Here is a 17,829-nt window from a genome sequence, read left to right as displayed (position 1 = left end):
AAACACTAGTATAAAAATGTAGCATTTAAGCAGTTAACTGCTACTCTACCACTACTCTTCAGGACAGACAACTCACTGAAATGAGACTTTCTACATCTACAAAATAAAAGCAACAGTAGTTGGTCAACAGAAGCTTCTATTTCCATCTCAGTCGATACTGTAAAATATTTTTTGTGCTACTGTAAACAGGCAAATCAGAGTTCTACCTTCTGAGTATAAGAAACTAAATTCTGTCGCCAGATTAATTTTTGTTTCAAAGGTTATCGGCAGGCATTCCAGTAGAGGAAGGTGAGAATGGGGATAGCAAACAGAAAAGAAGATAAAATTCTCTGTGTAGAAAAGTCCTATCTTTAATCTGCCACTAATGACAAACTCCTTCATTTAAAAAGTTAACTAGACATCACTCTGTAGAGGAATGTTTATGTTTCTAATCTTGGTTCCCTGTCTTCATAAAGGGAAGCAGCAGTGTGAACATAACGGTTCAGACAAGCGCCATTTCAAGACGGCTCTGAGTTCCACCTTAAACTGCTGAGAAGCTGAGCTCCATGTCACAGGGGACCTTAATTTGGAGAATTCCTTGGCATGAAAATGAAAATAAAAACAGTAATCAGTACATGCTGTTTCATTTAGTTCTGTTTGCCTTTCATATTAGAGGAAATTCTTGCCACACCTCAAACCAAAATTAAGGGGAAAAGAGGGGGAAGTAAGCCACATAAATCTGACCCACAGCACAAGCATCTCAATTTGAATCCACAAAGTTTTGGATAATGAAAAGAAATACATAATTTTAATTCAAGCCAAGTGTTTTCCAAGCAGATTATATTTGCTTAAATTGCTACAGTAATTCAAGGACAGCCCTGTCTGGACACACAGTCACTGTGGATTTTTAAGAGACTCAGTTAAAGAATTTAGGAATATCTGATTCAATTTACAGGATTTGCAAATTCATCAACCCCTGAAAACTAAAGCAAACTCAACAGGTATGACGATAAAATAATTTTCAATTTTTTAAGAAAGTATTCCTACTGTTAAAAATTTTTTAAGTAGATGTGATTTGTTTAACATTAAAATAGCCGGCAGCCATCATGAAAGAACAGTATCTGAGAAAAGCTACATTAAAACTCTGATTAGCACAAATATTCAGAGAAAGAAGTGATAACAGTGATTTTAATTTTCTAACTTAATATTTACCCAATAAATAATCTTTGTTTAGATTTTCTTGTTTGTTATTCAGAATGAAAGATTCTCAGGTTAATGGAATGATTTTGTCTCCTCCTCTCTCAACTTTAAATGACAGAAACTAGCAAATGTCTGTGAGCCATACACCCGAGCAGGGTGACAGGGAAGAAGGATATTTGTACAAATTTCCAAGACATTTTCTTAAAATTTCTCTGTTGACCAGATCCTTGACAGTAACACGGTTTTGCTTTCATTTGTCTCTGCCTGAAAGGGAAGATGTGAGTGCTCTATCTAGCATAAAGGAAATAGTTTTTTGGGTTTCAGTTAATTAAGATTTAAATGTATTCTGGCTAAAAAAATTTTGAAATGTTCATATTTCTAATAGCAAAAGACTCTTACTTCCTTAGGCCTTGGGTGTTAACAGGGATGTATACTGCTTCACTTTTATAGAGTTAAATTTAAAACTGCTTCGGAAAGAAATCTGAGTCATATACTAACACTTTGGTTTCTTAGACCCTAGTTTGTATGGCATACCAATGACGTAATTGAGTCTTTAAAATGATAAAATGCAGTGAGCCTTTCCAATTACTTTACACTTTCCAGAGCAAAGTTTGATCTCATTTTAATTAAAAATTTCTTATGAAAACACAAGTGCTTTTTCCCAATTAAGAGAAATGTTACAACATAGAAACATTTGTAGCCATAATACAAAAAATTCACGTTAGTGGATATTTAAAAAAAAAAAACGGTTAACATATGTTTTCCTTTGCTTTAAAGTTTCCCGTTCACATCTGTTATTTTTCTACTACTCTATGTAATGGGAATAGCATGCTGTGATGGAGACACCACTCGGAGAGAACAGCCATGTTCTCTCTGACTGTGTCCATTTAAAAAAACCACTGTGGCAAAATAACACCTAGAAATAATCAGCATTAGTAGGGACAAGCGTCGCTAACAAGATGTAATCTGCAATTTACTAATCCAATCCTCCATTCAACAAACCTTTCAGCGCTTATACACCTGTGCATTGTACTAGATTCTGCCAGAAGTTAGGTCAGGAAATAGGAGAACTGACAGTGAATGTGCTGGTTTGCTATGAGCTGCCCCATAGGGAATAAGGCATAAACCGTACCACATGAAAAGGCAGAAGTAATAAAAACATGGTTAGCAAATGGCTGGGAAGAGATCAGTTGAGTGGAAAATTTGGATAAATAGAAGTAGAGGCAATTTTAACAGGCAAACTAACCAGGGATGAAGCTGAAGGTTAAGATGAACAGAAAATATTGGGCCTATGCATGGAGACAGGATTGATCTCAGACCAAAAAACTGGACTTGGTCAAAAGGAAGTGGGACCAGGCTATACTTGGCTACAGAGCCAAGGTCCTCAGGGGATGACTAAGAAGACAACCTGTCCTTAGGGAAAGCCTGTCTTCACAGGTGGCCAAGACCAAAATCTGGCAACACGAAAGAACCCTTTATTTTCAGAGACACCCCATCATAAGGTCTTGATTTGAAATCGAAGGTATGCAATTAAGTGCAGGATCAAAAGTATCATCCAGGTTTCCTTTTTCCCCAATAATTTCTCATAATTGTTGATTAGAGCCATGACTTTAATTCTCAAATGTAAGGTTACTAATTGATTATTGCTAATGTTTTTTGTTTTGTTTATTTCTTGCTAATGTTCTTAATACAAGGATGAACTTCAGAGCTCTGATGAGCAATGCTCATTTCAAAGTTTATCTGTGAAACAGTCAGCTTCCAACCCCTGCCCCCCACCTGCACATCTCTGTCCCTCGGCTTCTACCTTGTGAGGCACAGCAACCTAACAGCAAAACCCCTAGTGCAGTGAGACTGAAGTGAAGTATGACACGGACTTTAAAAAGTTAATATGATCTACTATAATGAGTACAATAAAATATACAAATTTAACACATAAAATATTATCAACTAGTGAGTAAAATGTATAGGATGCTCTATACCCATTCTTGCTAAACTCCCAACATTAGACCAAATGATGCTACCAAGACTTCCTTGTCTGTCCCAAGCAGGGTTAAGCCGCTGTGCCCATGGCCAGTGGGGTCTCTGCTGTGAGCCTTATTGCCCTCTGAGAATCGGTTCACTGTGTTGTGTCTCCCCATAAGCTGTTTGCTCTTTCCATGTGTTTCCCCCACCAAGCACAATGCCTCACCCCCAGACGTTAATTCCAGACAACCATTAACTGAAGTTAACTCAACCAAGCTAATTAACTAACTAATTACTCATATTTGTAATGTGGATTACTAGCCGTGTTCACAGACATCTAGCACAGGTACTAACGGTGGCAGGCTACAGGGCGCTCCCAAGCTTCCCAGCACCATGTGACTGCCGTCTGGGATGAGACCACACTCCCCCCAGGACTCTTTCCCACCTAAGTGTGAGAACCAGGCTTGACTACATGAATAAATTAAATTAGGTGCTCATTCCCTGAGTGCAGATTCCACAGCTCAGAATTCAGGCCCTCTAAATTCTGGTCCAGACTGGCTGCAACAGTCTTATATTGCTCCTTCAACAGCTAGCCACTATTTCCCAGATGCCCTACTCTGTGTTGTATACATATTTTGCTCATCTCTTCTATCTGGAACTCTTTCTCCCTGCTTTCCTCTATGGGAACCTTAATATTGCCTCAGACTCCAGTTCAAATGCCTCATCTTCCATGAATCCCATGGATAAAAAGCAACAATGCATGGAGTCTCTTTAGATTTGTAAAAGAAAACTGAGTTTTAAAATCACAGATTGTTTTAAAAGATCAAACCACTGGGGCGCCTGGGTGGCTCAGTGGGTTGAGCGTCTCTTGATTTCAGCTCAGGTCATGATCTCAGAGTTTGTGGGTTTGAGCCCTGCATTGGTCTCCATACCGACAGCACAGAGCCTGCTTGGGATTCTCTCTCCCTCTCTCTTTGGCCCTCCCATGCATAGGTGCTCTCTCTTTCTCAATCTCTCTCTCTCTCTCTCTCTCTCTCACAAATAAATAAATAAATAAACATTAAAAAAAAAAAAAGATCAAACCATTGCTATTTTGGCATACTGTGTAGGTAGGGATAACAAACTATACATGAATAAACAATTGTTTCATCCTAGCTTCTTAGTTTAAAAAAAAAAAAAAGGCAGCAACAGCAAGGTCATCATCCAAAACCAGTGGGGAATGAGGCTTTAGAGGCTTGTCTAGAAGGAGATGTCATTGAGCAGCATCCAGTGCTCTTGAACTTAAAGTGAGACCAGCTGGCGTGGTCTCTTTTCTCTCCACACTGACTCTGCTGCGTGAGTCAGGCTGTGGGTAGATGGATAACTGAAGGAACCAGGTTTGGAGTTCATGGGACGGGGATGAGGATGAAAGGGCCAGCGGGCCTAGGGCATTTGCAGACAGGGGGCAACAGTGCTGCGGGTCCGGGCTGCTAAGAGGACCTGAGTACACTGGAAGGTATGAGCGAAGGGCAGGGAGAACACAGTGGGATCCATGTATTTAGGTGCCACTGAAACTGTGGAATTACTGCAGTTGGAATCAATACGTGGAGTAAATTATGAAGACAAGTCAGGTGTAAAGGAGCTGCACACTGGAAATGACAAGGCCCACGGTGTGTGGGTGCACGGCAGGAAATACCACTGAGGGGAACAAAAGATCAAGGGTCCCTGACTCCAAGTAACTAATGCCTTCAAGTCCCACATAAACACATGATTACATTCTACACATTTTTAGTTTCTGACAGGAAAATAAACAAGAAACTAGACGCTAGAGTCTGGGAGAGACTTTCTCAAATGGGGTCGGTTAGAGACCATGATTTAAGAAACTACTTTTTCAATTATCCCAATGATGAAAAATGGCTAGTACTGTTCTGGGGGAATCAGAGATAAGTCATATCATGACACACAGTAACCTTTTGACATTAATTCTCATGAAACCCTGAATAAGAATGGTACAGAAAAATAGCTTCAGAACAAAAGAGATAGGGTTTTTTTTGTTTTTTTTTTTGTTTTTGTTTTTTTTTGCTTTAACCTTTACCTAAATAACAAATTTATTCCATCTGGATCACCTTCTAATTTGCAAAGCACTTTTACACACATTCCTCACATGACTGTAACGACCAGTTGATATAAGCAGACAAACAATTACAATTCTCATTTTATTGATGAGGCAAGAGGCAGCTATGTTACGTGACCATCACAAGTGACAGCCTGAAATAACGGTCTTCAGGTTCCTTGTCCAGTACACCATCCACCACTTGCCACAACTTGAAGTTAACAGGGTTTCTCGAGCTGAGAGCTCCCTCCTTTAAATCTTACTCCACATACCCTCCCATACCCTCCTACTCCCTGTACTGCTCATCTCTGATTCTCCACCACACCTCAACTCCTGGGAGATCGGTTTGTTGTCAATACTGTTTATCTAGAACTTAACATAAAAACATTAGTGGAAAGAAAGAAACGTGTATAGAATAACCTATTAGAGGCTAAAACACTGCAGACTGTAAATGTTGTATTTAGGATTTGAAGCAATTATTCAAGTAGAGTCAAAGGCAAAATAATTGGGTCCTGGAAATGGTTTCGTGGAGGAAAATTTGAAATCATGGTTAGGTTTGGACAGAAAACACTAAGAGGAAACATGATAGCTATTTTTAATATCTCAAGCTCTTACATAAAGTGGAATGTTTCATATTCTTCTAAGGGCAGAAAAGAGCATCAGGAAACAGAAAAGAGAAGTGGGAAAGTGTTGGTTAATATTAAGTAAGACATAGAGTCTCTCCTCTCATAGGCAGTGACCACCACTGAAGGGACCAAATAGATACAGAACACCCAGCATTTTTAGTGGAGGGGGTACCCAGCTGCGGGGTTGAGAGAGATCATGTTATTATTGTAAATCTACAGCAAGCAAGACAAACTTGGATTCTCTTAAAAGATGGTTATGTAGTCTGATACAATGCAAAGTGTGACCTTTTTTTTTTTTTTAAGGTGTATTTATTTTGAGAGAAAAAGAGAGAGAGAGAGAATGAGCGGGGGAGGTAGAGAGAGAGAATTCCAAGCAGGCTCCACACTCCACCCTACGTGGGACTTGATCTCATCATAGTGAGATCATGATCTGAGCCGAAATCAAGAGTAGGATGCTTAACGGACTAAGCCACCCAGGTGCCCCATGACTTTTTTGATACCACCTTACTGGTACTTAAACATTAATTTTGGTTTCAGCATTGCCTGTTCATTCTGGATATTCTTTTATTTCAGTACAGATACAGATATTATGCATTTTATGTAACTGTCAATTTATATAAGAATTATTCTAAGTTTTAGTCACTTTTCCCACAATATATTTCCTTTCTCCTTGTAATAGGACAAAAAAAAAAAAAAAAAAAAAAAGAACATGGGCTTTTTAAGTCCAGCATGTGTCCTTTTCTGCTTTTTTGGAGTCAAAGTATACTGCCAATATGAAAATTATCAATGGGATGAAGATTATGATCAAGAGCCAGATGATGTCTACCAACCAGAATTTCAATTTCATCAGAATGAGGACTATCAAGTTCCTTTTCATCAGTACATGTTAGGCTGTGCCACTGAATGCTTCTGCCCACCCAACTTTCCATCATCAATGTACTGTGACAATCGCAAACTCAAGACTATCCCGCGTGTCCCAGCTCACATACAGCAAGTCTATCTTCAGTTCAACGAAATTGAGGCTGTGACTGCAGATTCATTCATCAATGCAACTTATCTTAAAGAAATCAATCTCAGCCACAACAAGATTACATCTCAAAAGATTGATTATGGTGTGTTTGCTAAGTTGTCAAATCTACTACAACTTCATCTACAGCATAACAACTTAGAAGAATTTCCATTTCCTCTTCCCAAGTCTTTGGAAAGACTTCTTCTTGGCTACAATGAGATCTCCAGATTGCAGACAAATGCCATGGATGGGCTAGTAAACTTGACAATGCTTGATCTCTGTTATAATCATCTTGAAGATTCCATGTTACAAGAAAACATACTTGCTAAAATGAAAAAATTAATGCAGCTCAACTTATGTAATAACAGATTAGAATCCATGCCTCCTGGTCTGCCTTCTTCACTTATGTACCTGTCTTTAGAAAATAACTCAATTTCTTCCATACCAGAAAATTACTTCAGTGAACTTCCAAAACTTAATGCTCTACGAATGTCACACAACAAACTACAAGACATCCCATATAATATTTTTAATCTTTCCAACCTTATAGAGCTCAATGTTGGACACAACAAACTGAAACAAGCATTCTATATTCCAAGGAATTTACAACACCTATACCTAGAAAATAACGAAATTGAAAGTATGTAAAATTTCATTATTTTTTAAAGACAAACAATAGTATTCTGACCTTTTAAAGAACAAATCTTCAAAAACTCTATGCTTTACACATTGCTGAAAATGGTTGATTTGAAGTAGCTAGGGAAATGGCAGAAGGTGGCCTCAGAAAGGTGTGCTATAAAGTTTATACTCTTTTATATTAAATTTCATCACTTGAAGCATTAAGAAGTAGTACTGTAGAGTACATGAAAAAATGGGGAGTATCCTGAGTAGTGGGACTCCAGGTGATTTTCACTTTTTTCTTTTTGAGGTTTTTTTTTTTTTTATTTTAATTAAAAAAAAACTTTTTTAACGTGTATTTATTTTTGAAAGGCAGAGAGACAGAGCACAAGCAGGGTGGGGGCAGAGAGAGAGGGAGACACAGAGACAGAAGCAGGGTCCAGGCTCTGAGCTGTCAGCACAGAGCCCAATGCGAGGCTCAAACTCATGAACTGTGAGATCATGACTTGAGCTGAAGTCAGATGCCCAACCAACTGAGCCACCCAGGCGCCCCTGAGATTCTTTTTATTAATAACTATCACTTAAATATTTGTTAAATAATTAAATAGCCAACGAAGCCATCATTTTCTTAGAAATTTAAATTACAGTATAGTTAATAGACAGTGCTATATTAGTTTCAGTTGTACAACAATAATTCTATACATTATTCTGTGCTCATTAAGTATACTCTAAAGCCATCATTGGTTTGATAATACAGAATTCATTTGTGGTTTCATTTTCTTTATTATTTGATTACTATAAAAACTAATTAAACACAATCCCACCTATAAGTATTTTAAGTAATAAAACTATATCTCATATTTTAACAAAATCCAATGTAGGATTCTAGAGGTAATGCAGCAAGATTAATTTTTAATTTGTATTTTTCAGATATCAATGTTACAGTGATGTGTCCATCTATTGACCCACTACATTACCACCATTTAACATACATTCGTATGGACCAAAATAAACTAAAAGAGCCAATAAGCTCATACATTTCCCTCTGCTTCCCTCTTCTACACACTATTTATTATGGTGAGCAAAGAAGCACTGATGGTCAAACAATACAGCTGAAGACCCAAGTTTTCAGGAGATTTCAAGGTGATGCAGATAGTGAAGAACGTGATGATCAACAAGAAGGTCCAGAACAAGAAGAAACAGAAGAAAACATTGACCCTCACTATTATGGAAGTTAAGAATGACAAGAAACTATAAGTATACATTTATGATTTTATACATTATTCAATATAAACTTAACTAAACATGGATAGCTTACAATAATATCTAGAATCATGTATTAGTATAAGATCAGACCGAATTTAAGTTCTTGGTAACATCTGCATCATTACATAAGGTTCAAACCTACTTAAAATGATACAAGTCTTCAGAAATATAAATCAGAATGACAAGTGGGAATAAAAACTCAACTTTAGGGATGCCAGGGTGGCTCAGTAGGTTGAGGGTCCAGCTCTTGATTTTGGCTCAGGTCATGATCTCATGGTTCCTGAGACTGAGCCCTGCCTGCACCGGGCTCTGCACTGACAGCCTGGAGCCTGCTTGGGATTCTCTCTCTCTCTCTCTCTCTCTCTCTCTCTCTCTCTCCCTCCCTCCCTCCCTCCCTCCCTCCCTCCCGTGCTTGCACACACAATCTCTCTCCTCAAAATACATAAAATAAAATGTAAAAAAAAAAAACCCTTAACTTTCAACATAACAGTATTATCAAGCTGAGAACAAAGTATGCCATCTCAAGTAAAAGTAACTGTTCTAAGAGTGATGAAAACAATAGCATTAGAAGCTGAGAACTACAGGCCCTCTGCTTTGAATCACTAGGAGGACAGTGTTGAGACTCCCCAAGTGACATTCATGTAATGGGCAGCCATTCATTTAGGAGTAAGTTGTTTTCTTCAACCTGGCCTCCAGAAAAACTTCCACACTTGTGTGTGAAATCTTACCACCATGACATCCATCTCTTTGGCCCTACCATTTAGAGCAACAGAGGATACTTCTGGTTTTCAAAAGAAGCCATTCTACTAAGGATCTAAGACGCGTAGTTTCGTGAAATCAACTGGTCTTTGTTTTCTCTCAGAGCACCAAGGCAACAAAATCTGCATTTGGATAACTAAAAACCACCAAATTATCTCATCACAATCCATATTTTAGCAGATTTCAGCAACTGTCCAAAACAATGTCTTCCATTTTAACTGGGATAAATTTTTTTTTTAACGTTTATCATTTTTGAGAGAGAGACAGAGACAGAGAGTCAGAGAAAGAGTGAGAGAGCAAGAAAGAGAGCGAGAGAGAGGGAGAGAATGAGTGGGGGAGGGGCAGAGAGAGAGGGAGGCACAGAATCTGAAGCAGACTCCAGGCTCTGAGCTGTCAGCACAGAGACCGATGTGGGGCTCGAACCCACGAACTGCAAGATCATGACCTGAGCCAAAGTTGGACACTGAATCGAATGAACCACCCAGGTGCCCCAAGATAAATGGTTTTATAGTAAACTCACTACAGAAAGTCTTTTTGTGTTGTAGTTACATAAAGAATTGCTAATAAATAACTGCTTTGCTCAAAAGGTTAATTTAGCACACAATATGCCAGCATTATTAAAACACATCTTCCTAGCATGATATATTAGAAATATATATGTGTATCAGCCAACATTTACTTAATTAGCACTAAATTTGAATAGAGTTCCTTTAAAATTTGGACAAGTTTGATGTCTTCTTTAAAACCTTAGAAGCATCTATTATATATTCTTTTATTTTGAAATATCTTAAGTATGCCTTATAATGAAGATGATGGAGCTTCTGTGATGACCTTTCTCGATTTACCAGACTAACATTTCACAGAGTTCCTCAGATGAAGAATAAATACAGATGGGAGCTACCTATGCAGGGACCCCAAAGAATAAACGGTAACAATATGGACAACAGGCAAGCATCAGACAAAACTATTTTAGTTTTCAAGTGATGAGTCTTGGAGATAAAGTGTAAAAGGAAGCCCCTAATGCTCTTTATTTCTTTGGGTAGGTTATCAGCATTTAGCAGAAACAGAACACCCACCTGTCCCTAAGGACAAGCTCAACAATTCAGAATGGACACAAACAACAGTCCAATGAACATTCATGAGGTCATTTGGTTCATAGAGTTTGCAATGAAGGCACAAGACAGAAAGCACATGTGCATCTGTGACACCACAACATACAAGTATGAGGGTAACAGAGCAAAATGCTAATAATATGGACAAAGCACACTTTCAACAGAGGTAAAAAAAAAAAAATTTAGGGACCACCTCCTCCTTTATTGAAACTTTAAAAAAATAGGCTCATAAATTTAAATATTTATTATGAGCGAATATTGGAAAGTACTATGGGTGTTTCAGGAGATAAAAATGATATAAATATTTCTAACCTAAAACAATTTAAAATTTTATGAGAAGCCATCGAGGAAATGAAAGCGAAAACTACAATGAGAGACCCTTTCACATTCCCTGGGACGGCTAGAATTAAAAAGACAGACAAGTAACAGATGGTATTAGCAAGGAGGTAGGGAAAGTAGCCTTTCCCACACTGCTGGTGGGGATGTCAAATGGTACCGCTGCTCAGGGAAGCAGTCTGGCCATTCTCCAAAAAATTAGACTCACTTACGTGGAATTGCTAATTCCACTCCAAGACATAGATTCAAGAGAAATGAACACATATGTTGGCACAGAACACAGAAACATTTGGAAACAAATGTTGGTAGCAGCACTATCCATTAATAGTGAAAAAGTGGAAAGCACCCAAATGTCCATCAGATGATGAATGGATAAATAAAATGTGGTCCATCCATACGGTGGAATAGTATTCAGCCAAGAGAAGAAGTACTGATACATCATGCTGTGACATACATGAACCACGAAAATGCCATGCTAAGTGAAAACTCCGTCACATAAGACTGTATACTGCCTGATCCCATTTGTATGAAGTATCCAGAGGGGCAAATCTATAGACACAGAAAGACCACAGAGTGCCTGGGGCTGGGGCGAGGGCAAGAGTGGGAAAGTGGGGAGTAACTGTTAATGAGCAGAGGGTATGTTTCTGGGGTGATGAAAATGTTCTAAAATTGACTGTGGTGATGGTTGTACAAGTCTAAAGATACTAAAAATTACTGAATCACAGATTTTGAAAGGGTGAACTGTATGGGATGTGAATTGCCTCAATAAAGCTGTTAAAAACTATAACAAAGAAAGATCAACTCATTCCAACACAAGGAAGGAAGAAAGAAAATGCTAACGTGGCAGTAACAAATAAAGATGATGTGAGCACAGATGTCCCAACTATTTCTGGCCAGGACTTGGAGAAGTAGCTCAAATTTCAAGAAGAGGTGGGACTGTGATGTGCGAGCAGGAACTTATGGCCAGGAGTGGGAGGAACAAGCTCCTGAGGTGAGATGAATATAAGTATGTGGCAATTACTTCCTTCACCTCTTGCACTGGTTAAAAACAAAATGAAATAAAACATTCCAGTTTTCAGAATTCTGGAGCTTCTGTTTATATCCTCCTAAACTGATTTTTTTCTAAGTTGATTTTTTAAAAATCCTCAGACAGCAGCCTTTGTGAAGAACAGAATTGCACAATTTAGCAATCCAAAACAAGGAATGTGAAATTTGATAAGCTCTGGCACAAGCCAGATGCCTGTGAGTCAGGTACAGAGGGAGCTCTTGAAGCCTCCCTTTCTGCATTCCTACAAGAAAGCTGGTTCTCATAGGGCTACTAAAAGCATAAAGAGAAACGATACATACGACACAGCATTTAATAAAGTGCATGCCAGTTCTAGGTACCAGACAAGCAGCAACCAGTACTTCAGCACAGCCAGCCTAGCAGGCTGCTCCATCTGTGTGCCCCCTGATGTCAGACCTGGGTGCCTTCTCAGAGACCCCAGAAAGCAGCCAGCGTCTCTGGGGGTTCCTTCCTTGATTCTATCTGTACAAAAGATTAGTGAACAAGAAAGATTTCGCTAAGGGTCTTCTTAGGGAGAGAAAAGAGGGTACTTAAATCATAGGCCCCAAACAAACATATTCCAGGTCACTATGTGCTAGTTCAGCTTTCCATAGCATCTCTGGACAGCCTGCCAGGGCAGAACCGAGTTCCCTCCACCCCCTGGCTGGGCCCTCTGCCACCTGGCTCCTCTGGCTACAGTAAGGTCACACTCTTCCAGCCTAATTGGAAGAAGAGGTCAACTCTGCTCAGCCTCCTCCCTCCAAAGGGGTGCCTGTGTGAATGGGTCATCCAGCTGCAGGGCCCAATGAGGAGGCAGGTTAACAACCATTTTTTGCTACTCAAAAATGGCCCTGAGGAACTCCTACCCACCGTAAGAATTTCTCATTAAAAAACAAAACAAAATCCAATGCTTTCCCTAGGAGAAACTGAAAGAATAATGTAAGTACTTCTTTAGCACAAGACTGCACAATTATCTATCACAGCTACGAACAAAACCAGTTGGTTTGATATTTACAAGGGGGGGGGGGGGAGTATGGGTTAGCTACTAGGCTGAAGAGCATTTGTGACCACTAACGAATAAATCCGAATCACTCCATGAACCCAGGGTTAGTTACGAATCATAGTCTACATTTAGCTTTTATTTTTTATTTATTTAAAAAAAATTTTTTTAAGCTTTATTTATTTTTGAGAGAGAGAGAGACAGAGTGTGAGTGACAGAGAGAGGGAGACACAGAATCCGAAGCAGGCTCCAGGCTCCAAGCTGTCAGCACAGAGCCCAACGCGGGGCTCAAACTCACGAACCGCCAGATCATGACCTGAGCCGAAGTCGGATGCCCAACTGACTGAGCCACCCAGGCGCCCCTACATTTAGCTTTTAGAAAAGACATAAAAATAAAGGATATTTCATAAATTTGTTCACAATAAAACTGGCTGGGAGTGTCTAGCTTGTGCCTGCACATTACCTGCACATTTTCCCTTTATTCCCGGGGTTGGGACAACTAAACTAAAGCACAGATGTGTGCATCTCATGTAACACACTTACCCAGCTCCAAGGGGGAAAACAGGAGGAATAAACCTTGTCTCTCCTGTATACTTTGTTGCAAAGAATTCATAGGACCCCAAGGACGGCTAGAACTAAAACCCCCTGGTTTCCTGATTCCAAATCCATTTTTTTCTAAATCTTGGAAATAAAATATTAACAGCAGCTGGATACAAAATCAAACCATAACAGCTCAAAAAGCTAAAGTTTCTGGTATGTTCCAATTTCCTAAATAAATGTAACTATGCCTAGCACGTAAATGTCACAGTGTCATGGAGATTACTGTACATGCTTGGGCTGTGAATTCACTACGTGGGGATTTGTGTCCCGTTGGAAACATTAAGCTCATGAGTACAAGTATACATGTCTAATGTTCACCACTCCTCACACCAAGTCGTAACTTCCCCTTCCTCAGTCTCCTTAATACTTTATCTTCTTGGACCACATGACTAGGCTTCAGGCTTAAGAGGAGATGGGAATTGGAGACAGATATCTAGTAAGTCCGTGATTCTCAGTGGGGGCAATGCTGCCCTCCAGGGTACCACACTGTGGTTTATAATACTCACCGGGTCTTGATGCAGTTTCTGGCTCACAGCTCCCCAAGCCCCTGGGATTTCCTAAATACACAGAGTGATTAAGGTGTTTTCTGTTATGTTAATGAGCTCAAAGGCAGGGGCTGCTGCCAGGAGGACCCAGAGATCCTTAGTCCCCCTCAAACCCTTACCTTCACCAGAGACCTTATGGAGGTTGACTCAGCCAATAACTTAGTCAGTGATGACTGTGATGAGCCTCCATAAACACCCAAAAGGACAGGGTTAGGAGAGCTCTGGGTAGACCACAAGGAGATGTCAGGAGAGTGCCCCACCTGAAGCTCCGTGCTTTCCCCAGACCTCACCCTGCACACTCCTTCCACTGGCTGTTGATTTGAATCCTTTGCGACAGCCTTTAATAGACGGGTAAACCTAAGGGCTTCCCAGAGTTGTGTGAGCCTCTCTGGCCAACCATCCGGATGAATGCACTGGAAGGAACAATTCTCGGTGTAGTGGCCTTCTGTGCAGCCTCTGATGGGGCCTGGGTAGGAACGGGTGAGCACGCCTGGTGCTCACCATGGGAACTCTGCACAAGAGTGTTTCCCTTTGAAGGGCATTTACAACTGTGCTATTGTGAGTCATTAACTGAAGCTACCCCTAAGACTGAAAGACAGAAAATGGTCTTGAACCCTGAAATGCCATGTCTAGGATGATGCTGGAGAAGCCCCCTCCTGGGGGTGCCAGTTCCTGGGGAGTAAGGGAGGACGTTCTAGGAGCAGGAGGTCTCTTTCCCACCCCCCACAGGACTGACTCTGGGACTGCCTGAGGAGCTGCTGGACCACTATCAAGTGGATGGAGCCCTGTCAGCAGCTCTGTACACAACAACAGGACAGCAGTTCCACGGCGAATGGACAACATCCTGTTTGGAAGGCCACCACTGACAGAAGAATATAAAAACCGACCAGCTCGGTGTGAACTGCATGCTGTCTTCCTAACAGTAACAGAAGTACTGAACAATGTTAAGAAACCCTGTGTGGGGGTTTTTACTGACTCATGGGCAGTGGCCAATATCCAACCATATGGTCAGGCAGGAGGGTAACGGAATCCTGGTCTATTAAAGGAATGCCCATATAGGGCACAGCCCTATGGAAATAATTATGGGTATTCATTTTGAGAGAGAGAGAGAGCACATGTGGGGTAGGGGCAGAGAGAGATTGGGAGAGAGAGAATGCCAAGCAGGCCCCATGCTGTCAGTGCAGAGCCTGACGCCGGGCTGGATTCCATGAACCACGGGATCATGACCTGAGCCAAAATTGAGAGTTGGATGCTTGACCAACTGAGCCACTGACATGCCCCCATAATTATGAATATTTTAGAAGTGTATTAATGTTGGACATGTCGATACCTATCAGAAGACACGCCCCCCTGGTTTGGAAGATGAGCAGATTCAACATGCAGCTACCTCCATGTGCTCCCTAGAGATGGCCACTTGGGCCCACAAAATGAGTGCATATAGGGGTACTGCAGCAGTGCAGACATGGGCTGAATCTAGAATCTCTTGCACCCTCTGAGGCACAAAATGTCAATATCAACTGTCCTGCCTGTCAACAAGAGAGACACAGACCACAGGCGGCCATATGGCAGAGCCCCTGATGGGAAGGGCCTGAACATGGCTGGGAACTGACTCATGTGGTAGCCCTGGGGATACAAATGGGTCCTGACAGGAAGAGATACTGACGCTGGACTGGACTTTGCTGGCCTGGTGGTAGATGCCAACACTCAGAGTGATACAGAAAACCACAACAGAAGATATTACACAGCCAACTGTCATTTCTTCAGACCGGGAAATTCACTGCAGAGCTGATAATGTCCAACAACAGGCAGAGAGAAATAGCTTAGAAAAATACTTTTTCTTAATGTTTGTTTTGAAAGAGAGAGCGCGCATAAGCAGGGGAGGGACACAGCAAGAGGGAGAGAATCCCAAGCTCCACACTGTCAGTGCAGAGCTTGATGTGGGGCTCGATCTCACGACCCTAGGATCATGACCCTGAGCTGAAATCAAGAGCCGGACACTTAGCCGACTGAGCCACCCGGATGCTCCTTAGAGAACTACTTTTATAGAGAACTGGAATGGGCAATGAAAACACTGGCCATCTATAACAGTGGGGGGTGGGGGGTGGACCACGCAGAAATACGAAGGGCTGGCTTCCTCTGAAGAGGAAGGTGCTTGTCTTTTCTTCCCCAAGTCGCCTCTGCTTTATCCCCCCCATCACGAGACCAGGGCTGCAACTACAAGGTCTGGAAGCAGGGATGATTCCTAACTGAGAAACTGTAATCCCGTGTTTAATCTTTATATCAGAATTCTTAGGGGCCTGATGGGGCAGGATATGCTTCACCCCATCTGCAAAATCAGGGCTAAGGGTGAACGCAGCCGTATTGCCTGGTGATAAAGATAAACCGCTAGTTCTGCATCCTTTTGACCTGACCTTATCTGAACAGAAGGGGACTGAGGGGGACAGGCTTGTTAGACCAGTACTGCGGCCTGTGATCCAGATCAGCGCAGTGGCTGAACCTAATATCCCTTCCAAAGGTGGAAAAGTTTGGGTGTAAGAGTGAAAAAGAAAAGGCAGTAAGGAAACGAATAAATGGGTCCTATAATGAGGGAAATCCAATATTACACTGATACCTCGAGAGAGGCTCAGATCAAGAGAAATGGTCTGAGCTCTATTACACCAGAAGGGGTGAAGCCTGACATTGCTGAGGTCACTCCTGCTTTTGGAACCTGACCAGATCACACAGAAGCCTGCAGACCTGACTGGCCTTGCCCTGGGAGACAGCTGCATACGATGTCAGGATAGAATGAACAGCTATCAATGACTGTAGAGATTTCAGTAGTTCAGCATCTTTTAACTGTTAGCGTTCTTGTGAGGAGGGGGATCCACGTTCAAGGACCACACGATGGACTACCGTACTGTGATATATAAGAAATAGATATTTGGTCATTCAAAGGGACAACGTCTTGAGACAATACTGGTTGTCATGACTGACGGGGGTGGGGGTGGAGGGATGTTACTGCTATCTAGCAGGCAGAGGGCAGGGATGCTGCAAAATGCCCCACAATGCAAAGGACAGCTCACAACACAAAGAACTATCTAGTCCAAGATTTCTGGTTTTTTTAAAATTTATTTGAAAGGCAGAAAGAGAGAGTGCCCAGGCGCACACTCCACTAGGGGAGGAGCAGAGAGAGAGAATTCCAAGAAGGCTTGATCCTGTGAAGCTTGATATCATGACCTAAGCTGAAATCAAGAGTCAGATGCTTAACCGACTGAGCCACCCAGACACCCCTACTCCAAGATTTCAACAGTGCTGAGGCCGAAAAATTCTGTGGGAACTAGATTCTAGTCCAAGAGATAAAGAAACTGAGGCCCAAAGAAGTTAACTCCTTCAAGATCAGTGCCAACAGGGGAGACCCTTCTTGGGAGAACTGGACTCTCATGGGTCTGAGTGCACCTGTGTACTTCTGGTAGAAAAGTGGTGCTCAGCACGCTCACTCAATGGATGGGTGCCAAAGGAATTGTCACCAGTGCTAACTTTCCAAGGAGAGAGGCCGTAAATCACAAAACACAAATATCACGCTGTGTATGTCACTAGTAAAATACCCAGTCTCTAAGGTCCTCTAAATCTGACATTTAATATCTATCCTGTTCACTTTTCAACAAACTTACCACACAATGCAAAACAGATCAATATTTGCT

At 41.2% G+C, this 17,829-nt stretch overlaps 2 protein-coding genes across 10 annotated transcripts in view; one reads left to right on the top strand and one right to left on the bottom strand.

Moving 5' to 3' along the window:
* Nucleotides 1–17,829, bottom strand: part of CENPP (centromere protein P) — a 230,375-nt gene that overhangs the window by 126,889 nt on the left and 85,657 nt on the right. The gene's annotated exons all lie outside the window — the stretch shown is intronic.
* Nucleotides 674–9,087, top strand: OMD (osteomodulin). Its single transcript, XM_006939009.5, has 3 exons — nt 674–980; nt 6,539–7,508; nt 8,417–9,087. Exons 2-3 carry the CDS (start codon nt 6,569–6,571, stop codon nt 8,722–8,724), a joined length of 1,248 nt encoding a protein of 415 aa, XP_006939071.1. The 5' UTR covers nt 674–980; nt 6,539–6,568; the 3' UTR covers nt 8,725–9,087.

Source organism: Felis catus, chromosome D4 (assembly GCF_018350175.1).
Source record: "Felis catus isolate Fca126 chromosome D4, F.catus_Fca126_mat1.0, whole genome shotgun sequence".
Classification (NCBI taxonomy): Eukaryota; Metazoa; Chordata; class Mammalia; order Carnivora; family Felidae; genus Felis; species Felis catus.
The sequence above is the reverse complement of the archived record's forward strand: the minus strand, read 5'-3'. Positions and strand labels throughout refer to the sequence as shown.

Bases quoted from the DNA above. Each gene is read 5' to 3' on its own strand.
- OMD (XM_006939009.5), top strand. From the start codon at position 6,569: ATGGGCTTTTTAAGTCCAGCATGTGTCCTTTTCTGCTTTTTTGGAGTC. The intron at 7,509-8,416 runs GTATGTAAAATT...TGTATTTTTCAG, and splicing joins AGAAAATAACGAAATTGAAA to ATATCAATGTTACAGTGATG.